At 41.9% G+C, this 19,004-nt stretch overlaps 1 protein-coding gene across 2 annotated transcripts in view; it reads right to left on the reverse strand.

Annotated features, from left to right (window-relative positions):
• Window positions 1-551: 551 nt before the first annotated feature.
• TAB3 (TGF-beta activated kinase 1 (MAP3K7) binding protein 3) overlaps window positions 552-19,004 on the reverse strand; it is a 99,961-nt gene continuing 81,508 nt past the window's right edge. For both annotated transcript variants that reach the window (XM_068268317.1, XM_068268316.1), the window contains exons 4-8: window positions 16,175-16,335; window positions 14,211-14,304; window positions 6,481-6,570; window positions 4,909-5,016; window positions 552-2,112 (exon numbers count right to left, since the gene is read on the reverse strand). In XM_068268317.1, coding sequence (XP_068124418.1) covers window positions 1,973-2,112; window positions 4,909-5,016; window positions 6,481-6,570; window positions 14,211-14,304; window positions 16,175-16,335 — 593 coding nt within the window. In that variant the 3' untranslated portion in view covers window positions 552-1,972. The remainder of the gene's footprint in view (window positions 2,113-4,908; window positions 5,017-6,480; window positions 6,571-14,210; window positions 14,305-16,174; window positions 16,336-19,004) is intronic.

Genomic DNA, 19,004 nt, shown 5'->3' on the forward strand with positions numbered 1-19,004 from the left:
TACATGTGCATAAACTTAGAAGTATTTGCATATCACTGATCTTCACTACGGCCTGGTGCACACCAGATGAGTTTTTCTGAGCGTTATGTTATCCTATGTGTCTGTGCACACTGGAGCGATGAGGTTTTGTAAAAAAAAAAACCCATTGCATTACATTGGGAAGAGCTTTTGAAAACTCTAGCATTTGGGGAGCTTTTCTGGTGTGTCTCAGCCCTAATAGCCAGCTGGGAACACATCAGACTTCTGTTATGAGAGCAGTCTCGGGCTGCACGAGAGTCAGACCGCAAAGCAGATACACAGAAGTAACCCTGCGGACATTTACCTGGAACAGTTTGTGTGGTGATGCATGCTTTTAAATCAGAAAAAAACTCCAGTGGTGCCAATCAGTTTAGGACTAGACTCAGGAATCTCAGCTAGAACTGGTAGGGTTCATTATCAAATATTCAAATCCCAGCAAATTTAGCCTACTTGGGACAGACTGCTTCCTTGTTACACCAAATCAATTAACACACCAAACCTCCACACATAGTATTGTTACTAAGACACAAAAATTGTGATTCACAAAACAATTGGGTGCTTTTATTATTTCAGCCACTTGCGGGATGCAAACCAATCACCTTTACAATACAGGAATTTAAGTACCAGCATGATTTTTTAAAACCATATATTCTTTTTTTATTGTTCTAACAAAAAAAGAGAAAGTAGTTAAAAAATATTACCTTAAAATGCAGTGCACAACATTTCTAAATCTGCCTTCACTTTTATAAGTAGGCTCATTAACAATGTGCAAATAACACAGCTAGTCTGACTCTGGCATTTTATTTTAGTTGAAGTCAAGTGGGTCCATTGAGGGCACAAAGTACCTTCTGTGCTGTAAACATCAAGCAATTTTCACAAAATGGGAAGCTCAACAGCCGGATGGGGGTGCTGGATGGGAGGTGGGGATGTGATAGAGGTGGAGACATTAGGGAATGAAACCGACATGGAGCAAGGGGGAGGAAAGGAAACGTATGTACACACAGGATTGGACAAATTCACTAGAACAAATTAAAAAGAAAGTAATGCTGCCCTATACAGGTAAATACATGGTGTTCTGACTTCTCACTCCTGACTGATGGTAAAGATATTAGTGTATAGATTTCCATGAAGGCGGCAATGTAAAATTAGCATTTTGGCATAAGTGTCACGCAGTCTTAAGGAGTAATCATAGAAAATGATCACATTGAATGTGCCTAACAGCTTCTGGGATTAACTTCAACGGGAATACAGACCGAATACATGCAGTAATATGTCCATCTTCAACTTGTTATATAGTAAACGTGTGAACATAACCAGTAGTCTGACGCTAATAGCTTCCTGGACACAGCACAAACAGAACGGGACTGCATCAATACATCGGATAATGTGCTCTCTAAAAAGGTAAGGCTTACAACCTCGATTTCTCACCAGCAATATTGTATAACAGCAGGTCTTAAATTTCTTATGGACTTAATTACCCTGAAGAAAGCAGCAATTACTTCTGTCTGAATATGCTTCATAAGATATTTTTATACTACAACACCTTCTCCCACGCCAACGTCTTCATTCAGTAGGATACTTCTGGGAAGCAGATAGAACGTTATTTCTGTTCATCTCATCTGTCTTCCGCTTCATAAATCCAAAGAATTGATCTGCAAAAAGTCGACCTGTTTACCCCTCTACAATATCTCGTCTTCTGGAGAAGAACCCAAATGACCAGCATTTTGATACCTCCATCATTTATGCACAGAACTGCACGGAAGGGTTATAGTAGATCACTTGCAGGGCTGTCCAACCAATGAGGAGTCTCGCTTGTGAACAAAGCATTTCCAACTGCGGCACTGGAGTTGGGCTCAGCTTTCTGATATAGTGAAGGAAGGTCCCTACTTTCCTTTGCATGCTAGATAGTATTTGTAGAAAAACCTCAAGCAAAGTGAAGCAGCTGTCAGCAGATTCAGGTGAATCGAGGCATCTCACACTGCTCGCAGCGATTTAGTGCCGGGTGATTGAGAAAAGTACAGCTATTGCAATTCCATGGGGACCCTTCAAAATCTTCATCTCTTGCTTGTCTCTGGTTGGATCTGTGCCGATGAGCTGGAAAATAGACCCATTTACAGTTAGTTCATCACTGAACCACAAGCTTCACAGATCTACTGCAAAATCATTACAAAGATTCACAAAATAGTATTTTATCTTTCCATTTATAGCTGTAAGACTATTTTAGTCTTCTGGCATACCCACGTTCTGAGACTTACAGAGGAACTTTAAACAAGGATTTAATTTTATTCCAATTATTAGCAGATGCTGCCCTCCCCAAGAGAAAGAGAAAGATTTACATTTTCTCTAATAGATAATGGGGGGGGGGGGGTCTGTATGGCTGATATTGTGGTGAAACCCCTCCCAAAAAGTGATGTCATGACCAAGGTCCTGACAGTTTGCTGTGAACCTCATTGCATTGTGGGAAATAATGGCTTTTTCCAACTGCCAAGCAAGCAATATCTTACTCTGTGCATAGAAGTCTCAGTAACGAACCTTCCGTACAGATCACCTGGCAGAACTAAAGATGTCACCACCTGTGTAAATTTCAGAACGTAAATCAGGGAGAGGAAAGTTTTTACAATGGGCAAACACTCACTAAATCTATAAATTAATATTGTAGAAAATAAGCAATTGTATTCATTATGTTATTTTCACTTCAGTTCCTCTTTATATTCTGTACCTGTATAACAGATTTTTTTTTGTAGTAAAGTCTGCGTGCAACATACATAGCATGTTAAATATAACGTGTAGTGGTCTAGAGGTAGTTTATGTAGCTTATTTTAAGCAGTTTGTGTGCAACTTACACTTATCTGTCACCATTTTCCAGACCTGAAATCAGTAATTGCTGCACCAATCGGGCAGTACCTCGATATCGAGACCGTGGCCCTGATCTCTATAGGGTTATACAGCACAGGTGGGAGCAGCTGTCAGCAGTGGACAATGGCAGTGGTTCTACATCAAGAGAATTGTCAGATCTTATACTTCAGTGGAAAAAGGCCAGAAAGCCACACACTTTCCCCTACAAGTATTTAACCACCACGCAAACATTCTAAATCGACCCTACTTTTTATAATGTTAATGAAACTATATAAATTATACAGTGATAACATTTGCCTCATTGTAGTACAGGGTACATAGAAAAAAATCATGTCATTAACTGTCCATTAGCAGAGCTAAGAAGCCAAATGACCTGGCAAGTATGTTTTTAGGTTGTGTGAGGAAACCAGATCACAGAGTAGGGTGTAACAGGATTTGGTCAAAGTCCAGCAAGGCTAGAGTGCTAACCAATTAATTTGCTGTGTTAGACGGCGTGATCAACCAATTCATCTGCTGTATCACCCACAGGACACAGTCACTCTTGCCCTGCTATGACCATGATCTGAACAATAAAGGGACACTTTGCTGTAAATAACTTGATTTAGCCGGTTTGTCTTTTTAAAAATCGAAATTAAGCCCCTTAGTTAGTCCCAGCGTGGGCACAGGATGGCTACATGGGGCTGGTAGAAGCCCCAGGTAAGTGAAGCTTTTTTTTCCAACGGTTTAGGTTCACTAACTTCTTCCCGACCAGCTAACGCCAATGGGTGTGGCCATCGCGGCAGCCCCAGGACTGCCTAACGCCGATTGGCGTCAAGTCCTGGGGTTCTGATTTGCAGGAGATCGCGCGCAGGCTGCGCGCGCATCTCCTGCTCGGGAGCCTGCACATTACAGTGCTGCGATTAGCAGCATCGCTTTACTGGGGACAGCCGTGCGACACGGTTGTCCCCCTGGGGGACAAGAGAGCAATCGGCTCTCATAGGCTGAAGCCTATGCCAGCCGATCGCAGGATTGGCTGGCTGCAAGGGGGGGAGGGGGGGGATAAGAAAAAAAAAAAGCACATTTTTGTTTAAAAACAGCTATATATATATATATATATATATATATATATATATATATATATATATATATATAAATATATATATATAAATAAACACTTGGGGGGTGATCAGACCCCACCAACTGAGAGCTCTGTTTCTTGGGGGAAAAGGGGGGGGGTTGGGGAAATCACTCGTGTGCTGTGTTGTGCGGCCCTGCAGCTTGGCCTTAAAGCTGCAGTGGCCATTTTACTTAAAATCGGCCTGGTCTTTAGGGGGTTTACCACTGTGGTGCTCAAGTGGTTAAAAATAGATTTGATTGTGTGGTTTAAATGCCTGCGCAAGCACAGGAACACTTTCCAAAACCACTGTTTGTACATTGTTTTCCACTGCAACCACAAATGCAAGTTCTAACATGTAAAGAAAAAACTGTATGTAAACATGATCCAAAAACAAACTTCTGCTCTGGGCCCATCCTCAAAGATAAAGTCACAGACGGTCGTGCGCGCAAGGACTTTCCAGTGGTCTGATTAATCAAAATGTGAAATTCTTTTTTGAAACCATAAATGAAATCATGAATTTATGAAGGTTACACAGTAAAGTTAGTGTTGTAAATAGCCATATTTCATCATATCCAGGTAAGAGAGAGAGAGAGAGGTGTACAGGAGAGGAAGAAAGTAGTGTGCAGCTCAGAGCAAAGCAACTAACTTAGTAGCATTCTACTTTGTTTGTATATCAAAGAGGCTTAGCTTCACCTCTCAGTACAATAAAAGATAATTCCCTGACAGTGGTAAGAGCTGAACGCAGCGCAGCTTCCTGTTGGTGCAATCACTTGATAAGGTCCAAGGGTAAAATGAAAAACAACATTATTAACCATTTCAGGCAATTAAAAAATATATTTTCTTAGTAATTATAGTGTGGACAATCTATTGCAGCAATTTATAGCTATTCTTTCTCTCACTCTCACTTTAAACCAGAAAATAAGCCGTAATATACTTACCAATATCCCCAGCCCCAGGGTTTGGAATGTCAGGCGGCTCAGGTTTTACTTTTGAGGTCACACTGATTCTTCTAGCTTTTCGTTCTCCTGGTGAAGAATCAGAGGGCTCTGAACAAAGCACAAATAAAATGAAATTACAAATAAAGCGATTAAACAAAGTTGATTAAATAAGCATGTCAAAATCCAAAATGCTCACAGTACCTGACTGCCAATCTTTTGTATATAACTATTTCAACAAAACTGGGATCTATGAAAAACAATAGTGATCTGAAATCGACTGTACTGCTGAAAGTTGAGGGGGGAGATGGAATCCTACAGTGATTTACCTTGCCAGCAGTAAAGATGCTTGTATCACTGATACATTTATGAATTTAAGAATGTAGATCAGGGTGAGTTAAAGGGAACCTAAACTGAGAAGGATATGGATTTTTCCTTTTAAAATAATACCAGTTGCCTGACTCTCCTGCTGATCCTGTGTCTCTAATACTTTTAGCCACAGCCCCTCAACAAGCATGCAGATCAGGTGCTCTGACTGAAGTCAGACTGGATTAGCTGAATGCTTATTTCAGGTGTGTGCAGCCAATGAAAGCAGGACTGCTAGGAAACTGGTAGTGTTTAAAAGGGAACATTCATATCCCTCTCAGTTAATGTTCCCTTTAAGATTTGACAATGAGTGAACACTGACTAGATATTGTCAAACACTGGGCCTGCTGCACGAAACAGTGGTAAAATTTTACTGGTATTAATGGCGTGGGCCGCTTGCTATGGCAACCTGTAGTACACTGTGACTGTATCGCGTGTTACCATAGTAATGCTCAAATAACCCTAGTAGCACGCGCTGCCCCTGCCGTTAGTACCAGTAAAATTGCCGTGCATTACAATTTTACCGCTTCTCTGTGCATCATGTCAAATGATTCAGGGGCCTCCGTGTTCTCCCCAGGCTCTTTTAGCCGGGTGCTCCACCCGGCTACTTTTGGTGAACACCCGGCTGTCTTCGGGTCACCTCCTCCTATTCTGTAAGCAGAGTTACACACAGAAGCCTGGCCTTGCATTCTCCCATCTCGCCCCACCTGGCTAATTTTTCATGCCACCCGGCTGGAAAAAATTTCTGGGAAGAACACTAAGCCTTTTACACTAGGACAGTGCGGTACAGTATTTTTTACCGTACTGCACTGCAGGGCAATGAAAGTCTATGGGGACTTTCATACCAACACAGTACGGCACAATGCGATGGAAGTGACGTATTCACCGCATTCCTGACATAAAGGCAAACCTGTGTTACCATATGGTCCTGCGGCGGACCGGAAGTCAGGGAAGTCTAAGGCGACTTGTGTGTAAAATGCCCACCGCAAGTTTTACATGTCACGTGGAAGCGCATTTTAGCAATACACATCCGCCCACGACATCGATTTGCCCACAGGAAGTGAGCGCTAGAGCGTCACTTCACGCATGACCTTTTGTCAGACCGGGATTACCGCGTACTGGTGTGGAGGTTGATTTAGGACCTCTTGTCAGAAGCCAGAGTATGAAAAACACAACATTAAAGGAGAGCAGATTGAGCAGGTCACTTACCTTTCCTACAAGTATTGGGAGGTACAGCAGGACCAGGTGCTATATTATCATAGAAGTTGCTCATCGCTTTTGCATCGAGCTTCCCTGCTCCTATGAGAAACAAACATTAGCTCTGAATGCAGCAAGCAGTACAATTTCATGTCCTGAGCTTCAATAACTGTAACCGGTAACGTGCATTCACTGATGCTGATTTAAATTCAAACTGGTTCTCATCTGTTAAAAAATAAGCAATCTATTCAATTCATTTCTAGATATGTCTAAATTAGCAGTGTGAAAAGTAAGAAACAAAGGTTCCTGCATGGTGCAGTTAATTATTCATGCAGGAAGCAGGAAATACCTGGATAGTTTGTTGTAAACAAATGACAAAATACCTGACTTTTATTTCTTACATTACTAGTCAAGTGCATCCTGAACCTACACAGCAGTCATGGATTCTGAGTAACAAAATCAGTTTCCAGCCTGGACACACACACACACACACACACACACACACACACACACACACACACACACACACACACACACACACACACACACACACACACACACACACACACACACACACACACACACTTTTATATGGAGTTGAAAATTCTAGCATTCTTCCAGATCTGTCCTCTTAACAAATGTGTGACTCTGAGAAAGCGGCAGACAGGCATATGGGAAGATAATCTACGCATGTTGAGATGTCAAGATTTGAAGATATTCATTTCTGGAATTCAATATGGTTTTAAACCCAGAAAAAAGGAAATATTAACTTAAAATATTTACTGCTGCTAATCTTTTTTGTATAGATGGACAGTGTGCATACAGAGTTTATCTTTAATGCGCTTGACCCTTCTTTTCTCTACAACACAAGGAAGAAGGAAAAGTAGTGACCCTGCAGTGCAAGGAACCTTCAGTTGTACGTCTAAACCAGCTCTTCCATTCCCTGGAGCTTTAAAGAATGTAAAAGGATAGTGAACCCATCAAAGGCTTTCAGTATCTCAATTGTTCTTTTTTTGGAATGGGTAGGATGCGACAGCCATCTTGGAAAAGGACTTAAATTGGGCACCGTCAGACAACTATATAGGTCAGGACAGGTTACCTATAATATTCAATGCACTGTAAGAATACTGCAGTAGGGTAAAGAACTGTGGCTGTCACTCTTGCTTCATTCTCTGTCTTAAAGAGAATCTGAAAGGAAAAAAAAAAAAGTGTCCATGGGATACTTACCATGGGAGGGGGAAGCCATTGGATCCTAATAAGGCATTCCCCGTCCTACCTGAAAATTTGACAAGCTTGTCGGTGGATGCACTCAGGTACACTAGTGTCTAAAGCATGCTGCAATATTTACCTTTGGGACCAGTGCAGGTGCAGTACAATCTTCCCCCTCGGACTCAGGTAGAAATAGCCGAGCCTGATCGGGTCTGCTCTACTGCGCAGGTGCAAGAATACTGCCCAGTAGAGCGAAACTGATCAGGCTTGGCTATTTCAGCCGGAGCCCAAGGGGGAAGATGGTACTGCGCCAGCGCTAGATCATAAAAGTAAATATTGTCATCTGCTGCTGATCGAGAGCGCCAGCCCTGGATACGTGCTGCACAGGAGGATCCTAATAAGGCTTCCCCCTTCCGAAGTACCCTGCAGAGGCACTTTTCTTTATTTCAGGTTCTCTTTAAAGCGGTATCGTCACCATAAAAATCAAATTTCAACAGCAACTGGTCTGAGTGTATCAAGTGATAAAGATGCTAATCCTGCATTCAAAACTTTTTCTGCTGTTATGATTTGGAGTTATCACATACTTAAGGAACACTGGCCCTTTAGTACTCGTGCCAAAGAATTGCATGCTGGGGGTTCTTTTTATCTATAATCTATTCCTCCTCTTCCCTTTATTTCCCTGCCAGTTTCTTATCTGAAACCTAATCCCCCAATCACTTGTGTTTACAAGCAAGGCTGAGGTGACTCAGCGATTGGAGGAGACAAGAAAAAAAGTAAAGGGCAGAAATGACATCACGAGTTAGCCTTAACTGTGGGCAAAAGACATGGCCCCCACCAGGAACAGAATTCTCGTAATTTACTATATAACATTCACTGAAATCAAAACGTGGACAGTATAATACATGTGTTATGTAAGTAGATCAAGTATTAATCTACTTAGATATGTGTTTTTTTCCCCGGCATAATATGGCTGATCGTACCGCTTTAAGGCAATGCTCTTGCTGCTGTTAACCTTAGCTATCAGTGTAATCTCACTAGCATTTTAAAAGGCTTATGTAACAAAGGTTACTTCCCTCTAAGCAAAATGATCACCAGCAAGGAAACTTGTAAACACATTTTCACTTCCTAGCATTGGATAACCAACAACTGACAACTGCACTGCTCCTAGCATTGGATAACCAACAACTGACAACTGCACTGCTTTCATTGCTAATGACCATGTCAGAAGCATTCCGCTACCAACAGAGAACATCACACTGTTGCTAAGACATTATGCAAATTCACTAAAGTGATTCCCTGCAGGCGATACTGTCACTGAGTGGGTAATTATTCATGTGACCTAGGCTTTAAGGACAAGCATTTTACAGCGGAAAAAGTTAAGTAGGATTCACAGCAGTAGGTGGGTGACAAAATCTTGAGTGAGCCGAGATGTAGCACAACTAGTAAGATTTATAACAGCAAAGTAGTCAAATATTTCTCACACAAGTCTATGGCAGCTTTAGGCCTGGTATAGACAAGGGGATCCATGGGTAATCTTTCAAAACATTGGCAGAAGAATTTGCTCCACATCAATAGATGACCTGACCAGTTTGACTAAATTAGTTGACCAAGAATGAATACTGTATCATGTGTACCAAGCCTTTGAGGTTCAGCTGGATGCAATTTGTTTCCTCTACACTGTACACAGCTGAGCATCCCATGTTCAAGTTACGGATCGATATTATTAAATATGTTTGCACAACGTTCATGAAATTAAATTTAAACTTTACAAAATAAATACAAAAATCGAAGTAAGGCAATCTTCATGTGGAATTCTTTATCCTTATTCAATTCACACGTTCTTCTACGTTTTCTCCTAGGAGATTTTTTTTTCTTCTGTATAAAAACTTTCCAGCACTCTCCAATTGAAAAAAATAGCAAAAAGTAAGTGAAGAAGTACTGTCAAAATTACTGTATTCTGAATATTTTCTTGCTTAAAAGGCATTTTATTGATGGGCTGTGAAAAGATCACCTAGGAGATAACGTAGGTAAAAAAAGTGAATTGAGTAAGGGCCAAATTGTGAAAAAGGCGATATTGCTTTTCCTAAGAAAGGCTCCTTTAGATTCTATGGCTTCCATTCTCTTACAGGTCCATTGTCCCCCAGTCCAGCAATGAAGTCTGTGGCAAGTGTCTCCACCTAACAATATGGGTCTGGTTCCCGCACCTTCCGGTCACGTCGCTGCTGACTAGAGATAGCAGCTCTGTCAAAATCTTGCCATTAAGATGCCTACCGGGAGGGGTGGGATTGGTGGCCATCTTGGATTTGGACCTCCTGAGACCTTCATCGCTGGGACAGCAGACAATGGAGCTAAAAGAGAGGAAGTGAAGAAAAGCAACAGTGGTGACTGGAGGGAGCCATCCTAGGGAAGCGAATACCAGCTTTGCACCCCACAAGTTAGTGTTTATTTTGTTTTTAAAATGATGCCTGGAATCCTACTTTAAGAATATAGAAAATGTTAAACGTACATTGCTACAAATCACTTCAAAATACTGTAGTCAAATGCACCATAATGTCATTTTGCTTATTTGCACACAGTTTTGATAGCTCTTTAAAAAAAAAAAAAAAAAAGTGTTTTAAATCTGTAAGTTTCATGATTTCAAAACCTAGAAGTAAGTAAAAGTGTTCATTTCCAAGCAAAGAAAATGCAAGAAAGTGGACAATTATCACATGCACTGCAGACTTCTCACTGAAGGGCTTTTGAGACCATTACCTGCTGAGCACCAAATAGAGACCGTGTGTTTAATGTAGGATGTTACAAGATTTAATGTAAGGCCAGTTAATCTTAATGAATACTTAAGATTCAAATTTACCAGTTCACTTGCAAATTAATTTCCTCTGACTCAAGTTAATAAAAAAACAGTTTTGTAATCATTCACTAAGTGTGCACAGTTCTGAGTAATTCCAATTATATTACTATACTCCATTTTGTACCAAGCTCTGTATACAGGTGCTGCATATGTAAAGAAAAGGATGCACATTTTGTTTTTGGGTTAAAGTAGGTGAATCATTATTCTAGCCTACTAATGATGGAATTATTGAAGGTGAAAGAGAATCCATGGATTAAAGTGAACGATGGACTGAAGGCTACCATCATATGCTACAACAGTGGTTCTCAAACCTGCTGTGAGTCCTCACCAACAGTGAATGTTTTGTATAACTATATGCAGGAAAACTGGCTTATTTGTACAGTGGATAATCCATGTACCTTGGAGAAGAAATCCACAAAATATTGAGGGGTTGGTACAGACTAAGGACACATTTGAGAACCCGTACTCTATGTGATGAATGAGAACAGCGAGGGCCTGTTTCCACTTGTGCGGTGATAATCGCCGCGGTAAAAATTTGCATGCGGTTATATGCAAATTTTCATGCGAATTTGCATACAATTTCGCAAGGATGACAATGTATGCGAATTTAACCATGGCAGTGTGTGTGCTTTTCCATTGAATCCATGCGAAATACCAATACCGCCTGCGAATTTCCTAATGCATTGTATGCGATTCGCATAGCGGTATGCAAATTCTGATGGCTCTGCCGTGCAAATTTTTTCTGCACAGAAAAACGCAACAAAATCCTGACAAGTGGAAACAGTCCCATCCACTTGTATTGGCTATGCGAATTCGCATGCGTAAAACGCATGCGAATTCACGATAGTGGAAACGGGCCCTAAAAGTGAACACAGATAAAGTGATCCACCGGGAAGAGGTCACTTGTTGCTGCTAGCAACTGCATTGGAAAATAGCAGCAACAACTTTTATGGTGGTCATGGACAGCCAGATTCAATTCCAACCCTTTCTTAGGCCTGGTGCACACCTAGCGGTTTTTGAAGCGTTCCGCAAACCGCTGCCGCCTGTGAAAACGCTTGGCTAATGTATCTCAATGGGATGGTGCACACCAGCGGTTTGAGGTTCTTAGCAAACCGCAAACGTGGCTCCTGCAGCACTTTTGCGGTTTGCAGATGTGTTTCTGCATCAATCTAAAGTATAGGAAAAGCTCAAACCGCTCTGGAAAACGCTAGATCAGAGCGGTTTTCCAGACATTTTTGTTACAGAAGCTGTTCAGTAACAGCTTTACTGTAACAATATTTGTAATCTGCTACACAAAAATGCTCCCAAAAACGCTAGGCATGTTTAGAAAACGTCTCTAAACATGCCTAGAATCGCTCTGAAATCTGCTTCAAAAACCTCTAGCATCTTGAGGATCTGCTAGCGGTTTTGGTGTGCATTGGGCCTTATTAATTGCAGATCATGAAATCTGAGCATATGTTACATTAAAATGGGCATTTCCAGGTTCTCTTCCCATGTGCCTGTCCTTTCTTTGCACCTGGTCCCACAATCTTAAATTTAACCAATGCAACTTGAGATTGTTATCCTAAATATCATGATTAAATATTGGCACAAGTACAAGAGATCATTTTTGCAAACTGTAACGATGCAATCTGTTTACAAGAACATGATAAATGAAGTTGACCATCACAGCAGACAGATCTAAAGGAGTGTTGGAATCCTCAACTGAAGGCAAAAATTATTAAAGAGACTCTGAAGTCTCTTAAAAATGCTTTATTTATTACAAAATCCTGTTTACCATGTTAGCCCTACCTAAACCGCCGCATCCCCGTGGCTGTAATCTATCCAAATCCCCCCTTCCTCTCCCCGCAAAATCCACAACTTTCTTGGTCGTGGATTTTGCTGCTGTTGGAGGCAGAGCTGTGAGCCGCAGCTCTAGCTCCATTTGCGTCTATCAGCGGTGGATCTCCGCCTCTCCCCCGCCTTTCTCAGTGAAGGAAGACTGAGAGGGGCGGAGGAGAGGCGGTGATCTGGGCTGACAGACGTGCTGAGAGGCAGAGCTGCGGCTCATAGCTTTGCCTCTCACGGAAGCGCTGCCCGGATTGCCCCCCAGGGAGTTTGGGGGGGATTTTGTTAGATTACAGTGGTGGGGATGCAGCGGTTTAGGTAGGGCTAATATGTCAAACAGGATTTTGTAATAAAACAAGGATTGAAGGGGGGGGGGGGGGAGAGGGGTTGTTTACACCCAAATAATGAATCCAAATGCAATGGAGAAACGAATACTGATCTTGTTCAAAGAATGAAGTATAGCAAATGCTGCATTCACAGGTTTTTTTTAATATACAGTCCCAGACACAATTTTGTTCTATCAGTGTTCTATATTTTTTTTTATTATTTTCCACATTGCAGATTAATATTGTAAACATTATCACTATGAAGGAACACACAGAATTATAAAGTTTCCAAAAAGAAACCAAAATACTGATTAAGCTTTAAAAATTCTAGATTCCTCAAAGTCACATTTTGATTTTGTGCCAGCTTTGAAAACTACCGGTATTCTGAATGCTTGAAGTGTGCAATTGACAGGCGGTCCCCGTCAAGAGTTACTTTTGAGGAATTTCAAGCAGTATGAGATCACACTAGAGGTAGGGTTAGTACACAGTTCAACAAAAGTGAATAGCCCTATTTAGCTACAGTTCTACTTCACATTATAGCAAGAACCACTCAACCACAAAGAAAAATATCAATCCATCCTTATTTTAAGATGCGAAGGTCAACCCGGAAAACGCTATTAGCTTTAATGTATTCTCAATTGAAATCTGTTGGGTTAAGTTGGCTTGCAATGTAAAGGAAATGCAGCCAACAACGAATTGGCTTCTCTGTGAACTCCTTCAAGAAAATCATTACAGATGACCAACTACCTCATGATGCTGATCGTGTATACCAAGAGTATGCAAAGCTGTCATCAACACAAAATATGGCCACTTTGAAGAATCTAAAACTGAAACATATCCTAGTTTAACACTTTGTTTAATAGATAATTCCATGAGTTCATTCATAGTTTTGATGTCTTCAATATTAATCTATAATGTAGAAAAAAATATCCAATGAATTGAAAGGTGCGTCAAAACAAACAAAATCAGTAATGAGAAGCAGAAACTAATGGTTTGTCAGAACAATCTTTTATTTGTAGGCATTTATCTTTAGACTGTTTCGATGATACTCTTAAAATAATTTAAAACTAGTGACCTTAGCCCGTTTAAAAACGAGCTCTAGGTCTGTCATCGCAGCCACATGTGCGCACCCGCGCCGCCGCGCGCGTATCCGCCGGTAGGTTGCGACTTTTCCCTGTAACTCCCAATTTATTAAAAGAAGCTCTACCCCATATTTCTGAATGATGAGGTTCCACACAAAGTCAATGGAGCAAAGAGTTACTAGTGTACCTTTTCAAACGCCATTGAGATATGTGCTTGTATTTACTGTTGAACAATGTGACCAATGCATTACTTATTTTAAACTAAGTTACTTCAAAGCAAATGTCCAAGTTGAAATGAAAAAAGGAACTTGGGGGGATTTAGGAAAGGGGTACAGACACAAAGTCATGCTCTCTACAAGTAAATATAATTAAGCACAAAAAACACTGCACAGTTTTCCTTCTTGTCAGAAATTGTACACATTATTAATATATTTGTTATATGGTCTTTACCCCTGGACTGAAGCAGGTCAACTTCTTTCAGTGTACAATCTATATTTATTTGTAGCTGCCTATTCAGGCCCCTCAGTCTGGTCATCTCTTCTGACTAAAGATATTGGACAAAAACAAAGTGAACTGAGAATTACAAGAAACATTGAATTACTACATTAACACATGGATTAAATAACATGCATTCAATTAATTAACAATTTTGCAACTAGCATGACACGGAAGCTGTCTACCCACTTGTCCATTTGTTAGCCTATGTAAACCACAGGATCTTTTTTGTTTTGAACAGTTGGCCTGCACACTCAGCTTTGCCTAAAATATTTAACAATTTGTAACCTTATTTTCAAATTAAAAAGAAAAAAAAACCTAAAAGTGAAGCACCAAATTTACTGGGACTGCTTTATCACATTGCTTTCAAGGAAAATTAAAGCCAGGTGATGCGGTTTCCTAGGTGACCAATATGAATCCTTCTAAATAAAATTAAGTTAAATTTAAAGGGACTCCGAGCAGTGCAGAAACTATGGAAAGATGCATATCATTTTAAAGCTCTCTTTCTCCTCTTTCCAATAATATATATCCATCAAGCCATAGTTATATTGTATTACACAGGGCGACTTTTTGTCAAAGTCAGCAGCTCCATTCAGCAGAATGGAGCTGCTGACACTGGGGAAAGTGTCGTCCTGTGTAATACAATATAACTATGGCTTGATGGATATCATTTTAAAGCTCTCTTTCTCCTCTTTCTGACGACACCTAAATCGTTGCCCTACGCCTTTTAGTTTTCTCTATTTTCGCGATCGAAATCGCGGCCGCGGCAATTTCAATCGCGAAAATAGCGAAAACTAAAAGGCGTAGGGCGGCGGTTTATATATCATTGGAAAGAGGAGAAAGAGAGCTTTAAAATGATATGCATCTTTCCATAGTTTCTGCACTGCTCGGAGTCCCTTTAAGCAATGTTTTTATGTATGCAGGCAAAATAAATTATCTAAATAATCTTATCAGTTTCTAGTAATATTATATCTCTGCTATCACTTCAAACTTGGCTAATCACAGGATGTGTGTGTGTGTGAAGCTCAATACAAAATGTTAAAGTGCACTAAGCATAATTTCTGTACTTAAAAACAAGCCTCCCCATAAGGCAGGTTCATAATAATGTGTCCTGGGGGTCAAGGGAAGCACTATTGGTGCTGATGCTCTGACCGCCGGCCCGGTCGAGATCCTTAATCTTCTTGACCCGTTCCCAGCTTCTGTGGGCATTTGTAATTCCTGGCAGGAATCACATGCGCAAGCACGCTGTGATGCATGCCGGGAGGTGAAATCCAGGGGATGCATTGTAGGAAGGTGCTTAGTCACTATTTACCATTTATGCACCACTGCACATTGTGAATAAAGTATCAGCAACCAAAAAGCAGGCATACATGTAATTAACGCGCTGAGACATTTGGCCACATGGTAAAGCTAAAAAACGGCTCAACCTGCTCCTGCAAAGGTCCCAGTGTCATTAACTGTTATTCCTCCTCCAGGCGGCCACTGACACTGGTAAAATGTAATTTGGCTTCTAGCTATTGCTGACAGCTGAATTACGCCTTTTTTTACCATAATTTGAGCTCCGTCTTTTGACGGCGTCCAAATTACTGACTGAGCACCGCTACAGCCGTTATTCATATCATTGTCCGTAGTGGTGCCGGCTGCCCCACAAATTTCAAGTGCCCTTTTTGCCTCACTCGAAAAGCAGTGCTGGGAACTTTCTATCCACTTTCTCAAGCCTGCATGTTCATGTCCATTTCCCTGAGCACGCATTTCAGCTATCATAGTTTTTAAACATATCCTTCTGGCCAGTGTGAGTTAAACGTGAGTGCCTGCATTTCACTCCTCTCAGTCCTACTATAGAAATAATTGCTCAATCTGTGATACGGATATAGATGGCATAGAGGGGAGTGATAGGTGATAGCTCATATAGGACTTACAGTTGGAATAGATGTAGTACAGCTAACTCTTCTGAGGCGTCTCTGCATCAAATCATGTTCCATTCCATTCACTTCTGCCTTCAGCGACTCCAGACCCTCCTTTTCAAGTGTCAACTCTTTGGCAAGTCTTTCCATCCTTGCCCGCTGGTGCAACAATAAGGCTATAAACAACATGTGCACTTATTAGAAGCCAGTAAAGCAGTTCACTGCTAGCATTAAAGAAGGTGGCAATGAAAACAGTTAAAGGCCAAGTTCAGACATATATTTCTTCTGTTCTCAAAGAATGTTTATTGTTTTCATATTTTCAACAATTAAAAAAAAGAAAAGAAACTAATTGTACGACAAACATATTGCATAATATCATTAACATAAAAAGGGGGAATCAGGCACTAATAGTAGCTGCTTAACGCGGCAAATAAACACATTTCAAAGGGATGTTGGCAGCAATGAGGCAACAAAGATCAACATCCCTCATGGTTCAATCATAAAACTGAGGAAACATTCTTATAAGGATTCATCTTGCAGATACGATGGATCAGCTGATTAGGACTACATGTACCTGAGAGCGGGGAGAGGGATGGGAGGGAAAGGGGACCATTGTTCTAACACAATCTTTCTCCCTGCAACTAACCGAACTGGTTTCTCGCCTTCCTTTACCCATACTCCCCTAAAACAGCCCTCAACTGGAGGGTCAAGTGTTCCCACTGTCCTGCCATTTGCCTCACATACACAAGACACTCCTCCTGCCAACCAACTTACTAGAGATGGGTTTGAGGTCAATAGCTGTAACAGACATGCTTCCTCTACAACTAACAAAAAAGGAGCAAGGTGTGAAGAGAGGTTAAAGAAAACCTGAACTGAAAATTAAAAGTCAAAATAAACATACGCAGGTTATACTTCCCTCCCGTGTAATCTACTTCCTAAATCTTTCTCCTCTCCTGCACCCTGTTTGTCCACTGTGATTAAGGGAATTCTCTGTCCTCCATTTTGAAAATGGCCATTACTCCATAACAGCTTCTTGGTCAACACACTGTTAAACTGTAACATCACCACTTGAGCCATAGGGAAACATGGACATTACTTGGCACATCAGTTGTCCTCTAAGCTATGACTGACAGCAACTGATATATAACTGACAGCAACTGATATATTTAAGTTCTGACAAAATGTTGTCAGAACTGGAAGGGATCATTGTCAAAAGAAAATGGCAAGCTTCTGAGATGAACTGATGGCAAGGTAACTACCGTATATTCCGGCATATAAGACGACTGGGCGTATAAGACGATCACCAACTAAAATATACATTTTGGGATATACTCGCCCTACAAGACTACCCCTCTTGACTGTTAAACATTTGTATACTGTACGTACTGGTGATTTACTGTATAAACAGGTAGAGATACTGGTGCTGTACTGTATGTGATACCCAGTATACAAGAACCAGCAAATCACGGCAAGGGATGTGCCTTACCGGCGACTGGCTGGTTGTTGTATATGTTACGGCCAAAACCAGAAGTGTTTCTAGAACGGGCCGATTTGACGTTGGCCAAAGTCCAAAATGCTGGGAATTTATGACATTGACCAGCCAGTTCTAGAAACGGCCAAAGTCCAAAACGCACAAATCCCAGAACATCCCAGGGTCCTGTCCAGCACCATGAATGGCACTGGGAACTTCCTCTCTGCTCTGAAAGATATAGTTTAATAATCTTTTTAAAGAAAAGCATTTCTTAGTTACAGCTGATACAAATCCTGCAATAAATCTGCAGTGTGTCTACATCATGCTTTCGTGGGAACAGACATATTAACATCCTGTGCTTTTAAATTAGCTGCTCTGCTGTGGCAGTTAGGTGACACAGGGGAGAGCTCAAATTACAGTGGTGATTAGTCATAGATGAGGGGGTATGCATGGCTGGGGGTGCTATGCTGGTGGCTTTGCATGGCTGGGGGTGCTTTGGTGTGCACTTTGTATGGTCTGGGGAGGGGGGGGGGTTGCTTTGCATGGCTGGGGGGGGGTCTTTTCTGGGTGCTTTGCTGTGAACTTTGCATGGTGGTGGGGAAGGGGGGGGGGGGGAGGCGGCTTTGCATAACTGAAGGGTCTTTGCTGGGTGCTTTGCATGGCTGGGGGTGCTTTGCTGTGCACTTTGCATGGTCGGGGGGGGGGGGGGACTTTTCATGGCTGGGGGGTCTTTGCTGGGTGCTTTGCTGTGCACTTTGCAAGGTGGGTGGCTTTGCATGGCTGGGGGGTCTGTGCTGGGTGCTTGGCATGGTGGGTGAGTGGCTTGGCATGGCTGGGGCAGCTTTGCTGTGCACTTTGCTGGGTGCCTTTAAGGCTGGGGATGTTTTGCTGGGCTGGGGAGGAGGGCTTTGCTGGAGGCTGCCAGCACTACTCAGACCTTCGATCAGGGCGGCCAAAGAGAAGGAGAGAGGCAGAGCAGCGCGCACGCTACCCGCCCGGACCCATACACTTCATATGCGGAAGTGATCAATGATGTCACTTCTGCATTGAAATGTTTGCGTCCTGCGGGTTGCGTGTGAGCTGCTCTGCCTCTCTCTGCTTCCCCGGTCCGATGACCCTGATCTGAGGTCTAATAGTAACAGCTGCAGGGGAGGAGCGGTGAGCCGGGCTTACTGGCAGCGGGGAGCGGTGCAGGAAACTTCGGGACTTGGCCGGCCACGTTCAGTCACAACGCGTTCTGGCCGGCCAAAGTCCAAAATTCATGGCCGTTTTGTACATTGGCTGAATCAGCCGGCCACTTTACGTTGTGACCGGCCAGAACCCGAAGTGGCCAGACTTCGGGTTCTGGCCGTAACATATACAAAGCCTGCTCGA

The sequence above is a fragment of the Hyperolius riggenbachi genome, chromosome 2, assembly GCF_040937935.1.
Source record: "Hyperolius riggenbachi isolate aHypRig1 chromosome 2, aHypRig1.pri, whole genome shotgun sequence".
Lineage (NCBI taxonomy): Eukaryota > Metazoa > Chordata > Amphibia > Anura > Hyperoliidae > Hyperolius > Hyperolius riggenbachi.